At 51.0% G+C, this 4,993-nt stretch overlaps 1 protein-coding gene across 1 annotated transcript in view; it reads right to left on the reverse strand.

The window, feature by feature from the left end:
* LOC104516079 (protein-glutamine gamma-glutamyltransferase 6-like) overlaps positions 1 to 4,993 on the reverse strand; it is a 14,524-nt gene that overhangs the window by 1,553 nt on the left and 7,978 nt on the right. Inside the window, exons 9-11 of the mRNA XM_010160284.1 lie at positions 3,804 to 4,046; positions 2,650 to 2,991; positions 1,563 to 1,720 (exon numbers count right to left, since the gene is read on the reverse strand). Of these exons, the coding sequence (XP_010158586.1) occupies positions 1,563 to 1,720; positions 2,650 to 2,991; positions 3,804 to 4,046 (743 nt within the window). The remainder of the gene's footprint in view (positions 1 to 1,562; positions 1,721 to 2,649; positions 2,992 to 3,803; positions 4,047 to 4,993) is intronic.

Raw genomic sequence — 4,993 nt, forward strand, 5'->3', positions numbered from 1 at the left:
TTCCCTGCAGGATCTTCTGGACAGGAAGGAGCCAGGAGTTAATACATGTACGTGTTTTTGGTCATCAGGGTTCAGGCTTGAGCCAGCCATCCAGAGTGGCTGAGAAAGAACAAACTGCTGTGGGGTCTTGCAGATGTCCTGACGTTTTACCTTGGTCAGTGGACGGCATTACGTGTAACACAACATACAACATACAACATGTCCTGGTGTGAGGCGGAGTGAGAATGCCAGTAGGAGCTTGGCGTATCCGGCTAACTGCTGTGGGCAGCTTAAGTCAAATTAGTGTTGGGCAGGCGAAATGAAAGGTTTAGGGTTATAAATCGTTGGAGGTGTGAGACATGGGGATTGTGGTATCTCAGGGGAAAAACATAGAATACCAAGTAGCAAATAAACATAAAGGTGTAAGTTACCGTGTTTTGACTGAGATGAAGTGGGATTGGTGTATCTGGTTATCTTTGTAGATAACGTATTATTAATTAACATAATGAAGTCCAGCACCAGATTGCATTTCTCTGTTACTGGCTGAATGTTTGTACAGAAGTTTCAGTCAACAGAAACAGAAACACTTCTTGAAACTCAGCCACTGGACTGGGGTAATGTCTCTCAGGGGCCTGCCCTGTGTCAGCTGGGTCTGGGTTTGCGTGGCAGCTTGGTTCACTCTCATTAGAACTTGGTATTCAGAAATCACCACGCCTACAGAAATCCACCCTTTTTATTCTGGGGTGTAACCTTGCCTTTCCTGTGTGCTCCTGCTAGAGTGGTTTGGGATGGCTCGTCTGGCCTGGAGACTGCGGGACTGCCAGTTCTCCTCCTCCCTCCACGGTGCTCCCAGTCCAGGTGGCAGAGAGCACTGGATCTGATGGTGTGTGAATGTGCTGAACTCTCTAAATCAAGTTCAGCATGTTTTTATGGATGTGATGTCTCGTGTGACCCCAGGACCGTCTCCAGGCGGATGAAGAGTTGTGTTTCAGCATTGCACAACATTTGTCAGAAGTCAGCCCAGAGTGGGAAAAACCCTTCCAGTTCTAATTCTTGTTTGGGAAGATGTGACAGAAGGTGGGAAGTGCCGTTTTTCCTGGTCGGGTGAGAGAACTTCCTTGAGCATTCATACTAACGAGCCTCACAGCCCTGGCATTACCAGCCGGTCAGCAAAGAGGTGTTTGGTAAAAATCAGGCTTCCTAAATAAACTGGAAGAGAATGATCAGGCCTTACAAACGCGGAGGCCGAGATGTGGGCTAGATCTCTTGGTGTCTCTGTTTCTCTCGGTCTCTGTGGAGAAAATTTTAACTTGCAGCCCCCGTAACACTGTGAACTCCATCAGTGCCGTGGCAGCAGGAGCTGGGCAGGACACGCTGGCGCAGCCATGCCTTGGAAGGGTTGACTTTTCCGCAGTGTGTTTCATTTCCCGCGTGTCGCCTGGCCGCTCACTGGAGCAACAAGATCAAATCCCCCTCGGCCATGATTTCACTTCTCATACTCCGTCCTGTGAGGGGTGGATGGAGTAAGGATTCTAGTTACTTCTCCACACGCCTCTAAGGACACGAAGGGGAGTGGCTTTTACCTTGATGGTGAGAAAAGGATCCTGAAGTACAACGTCCTTCTCCACGAGAAGCGAGGCTCCCTGCTTGGTTTCACACAGAGCAGTCACCAGGATCTTCCTGTCATCCCGCAGAGAGTTTTTGTACTGGCAGTGGGAGATCTTGAATGAAATCTCTTTCACTGGAATGGAAACAGAAACACAATTTCCCCTTCTGCTGTTTCCCAAGTGCCAGCTGTCTGCAGCGTAGCTGTGTTTTAAGGAGCAAGGTGCGGTCAGCCGGGGCTGTCCGTGTCTGGGTGCGACAGCCGATACCCCGGGGTGGTGCTCTGCTTGCAGTCGCATCAGACTACACGATGAGGTACAGTTGAGCTGGGCAGGTCAGAACATGGGTATACCTGACAACCCTTCCTGGTGCTTTTTTCAGTTGCCTGAACCTGGGCATCTACTGCTCCTTCCCAGCAAGGAAGGCAGAGGGGAAGGGCTGGGTTGGGTTCGGTGCCCTGATCAGCTGTACAGCCTCTGCTTGCGAGGAAGGCAATGGATCCCTGAACTCTGAGAAAACACGTTCGCCTGCTGCTGGACTGGTAGGAGGAGTTGTAATGAGCTGTGTGTTAGTGTGAGGGGGTAGTTATGTTCACCTGTGCTACACATCTCCCTCCCAGCACTGTCCCTGTGAAAGCAGGGCAGAGCACAGCCTGTGGGTAGTGTTGCTCTTCCTGGGGCCTGCACTTCCTCTCCTGCTGCTGCGGAAGGCGTAGGCTTGCGGTTCTCCCTTTAATCTGGCTTTATGTGTTGCTGCTGGGGAGCTGGGGGCTGCATAGTCTCCAGTGTATGTCTCTTGGTTCTCTCTCAGCAAAAAGTTCTTAATGTCACACTGTTCATGTCTGTGCTGGGTCAGACAAACGATCGCCCATCCCAGTGTCTTGCTGCCAGTGCCCAAAAGCAAATGCTTAGGAGAGGGCAAATATCTATGTTTCTCTTCCCCTGAATAGTCTTAACCCCCAATGTGTGCAGGTCATGCACTTTTCGAGCCATTTGTTATTTTCGTGTGATTAGGTCGCAGACCAAGGCTGTGTCCTGTCCTCAGCTGTAATAAGTATAAACTTACCTTCTTCAGCTCCGAGTTTAATGGACCTGGACAACTGCAAAATCTCGGCCTTTGGTTTTCGTGTGTAGAGGACAGCTGAAGCCCTCAGTTTAACCTTTACGGTCTTGAAGTCTGCGTTCAAGTTCCTGAGCACCAGGAAAAGGCAGATATCCTGGCCAATGACAGGAGGTGCGTCAAGGCTCAGCTTCCCTGAGATGCTGGGTCGTGCAGGCGGCATCGCGTTTGGTCTCCGGGCTGCTGAAGGTCGTCTTCTACGCCTTCTAATTTTGGTTCTTTTTCCAGTGCTTCTCACACCGAGCAGCTTCAGTGCTTTTTTATACACCTTCCTTTCTTTCAAGGAGCCTGGTTGGAAAGAGAACACGGTCAGAGGTCTCCTGTGCTGGGCATAGTGCAGTGGAGCCAGAATTGCTCAGTCAGTACCGTTTGGGAAAGCTGAGGAGAGCCGAGATACACAAGAGGAGATAATGTTGGCATCCAGCAGCCAGGTTGGATGAGGCTTGGAGCGACCTGCTCTAGTGGAAGGTGTCCCTGCCTGTGGCAGGGGGTGGCAATGGGTGGGCTGTAAAGTCCCTTCCCACCCAAGCAATGCTCATGATTCATTCTAAAATGAGGTCTAATGTAAATGCCAATTTTAACATTTTGTCAAGCAGGTGAGCATACACGGCCACAAAGGCTGGGAGCAAAACCCGCCTTTCGGCTGTAGCTGGCCATGCGTGGGCTCCTCTCGGAAGCGGTGGGCAGTAGAAAGGGAACTCCTGGGAGAGCTTGGCTCTGCACGAGCTGCGGCGGTTGCCGTCTCCTCTGAAATGAAGAGGGGTGGAAAACTCCTTTTGCAGAAACACTCCCTAAGCAGCTCTGCAGAATGGCTGTTGCTGCATGTCCTGACGGAAACGCGCTCACCAGCCCGTCGCAACAGCTGGGACAGAAGGATTTACGGAGGGAGCTTTGACTTTGTATCAGATGCACCAGGACTTCATCAGGGGCCTCCAAGGCTGTATTGGATCAGCTGACAGTGAGCCCTGAGGCTTTGGAAAACCACAACTGCTTTGCTCCAGAAGAAGGGAAGAAATTAAGTTAATGCTCAATCCCACAAAGACCTAAATCCTTTTCACTTCTGACCATCACTGGCAAGACAGCTGTAGTGGATAATTTACCTTCTGGATACTTGTAATTAGCAGTGATATCCACGCGGGAGTTGGTGCCCACAGCTTTGGTACTGATGAATTTTCCAATCTTCTTAGTATCAGAATAAATCCTTTCTCTTCTTTTGTTGCTGTAGTGAATCCAGGTAACGTAGTCAGCATTCACTGCTGCAAACACAAAGGAGCTGTCATAATCCAGGTTCACATCCCCTTCCTTGATGGCTCGGGTGGAAGCAGGACCACACTGGTAGATGCCTGTGTTAGGGGGAGGGAGAGGTTAAATCACCACCCGTTGCCAAAGAATGGAAGTCCTGCTGGCAGCAGGAGGGAGAGGCAGTCACTCCAAAGGCACCTTTGGATACCACTGCTGTCTCTAAGGCCTGCATTACGGTAAGAGCATGTCCAGGGCTCCCACCTGCATTTTCTGTCAAAGGTAGGAGCAGCAAAGAGGTTGTAAGGCTCGGGAAGTGTGGGGAGAGCTAATGCTGCTTCCCACGCATGCTCCCTGGAGCGTCCTGACACGCCAGCACTTGCCAGGCGGCATGCGAAGCTGTGTACTGAGAGGGGAGGGTGGGAGCCACGTCAGTGCCGTCGGACCCGAGATGTGCGTCAGCAGCGCTGTGTGCGCTGAGGGGAACCAGGAAGCTAAACGTGGAAAACTTAGAAGTGAGTAATGAGAAGCAGTTTATGGGAGTTTGGTGGGGATTAAATGGCCAAATAAATGGATCTTTTGATGGAGGTCATCAAACTACACCAGTGACGACATGTCTGTCTGAGTCAGTAAAACCAGAGACCAGGTTTGAGTCCCCGTGCTGGCCATGGGCCACCCACACTGGTTACTGGCTAGCAAACACCTCCGTGTGGGTTTTTTCCGTGTCAGTTAGAGATCTTTCAGACAGTGGCTGTGAAGGATTCAGGGGACGGGACATTCCATCCTGTGAAATACCCAACCCCCAGCTGGACCTGGTCCTGAGAAGCCTGTTCTGACTGACACTGTGCTGAGCAGGGGATGGGAGTCAGCAAATTCTAAAGGTGCCTTCCAACCTTAGTTACTCTGTCGTGTCAGGAATGTCTCGTGTTAGGAGCTGAGACGGGCAAGGGTGAGATAAGTAAACCTCAGATGTGCTGGCTTTTGTGGAGGCAGAGAATCAAACAGAGTAAGAATTTGCCTGCTGGAGGTGATCCAGAGGCTGGCGGGAGAG

This window comes from Eurypyga helias, unplaced genomic scaffold (genome assembly GCF_000690775.1).
Source record: "Eurypyga helias isolate BGI_N326 unplaced genomic scaffold, ASM69077v1 scaffold16421, whole genome shotgun sequence".
NCBI classification, from domain to species: Eukaryota; Metazoa; Chordata; class Aves; order Eurypygiformes; family Eurypygidae; genus Eurypyga; species Eurypyga helias.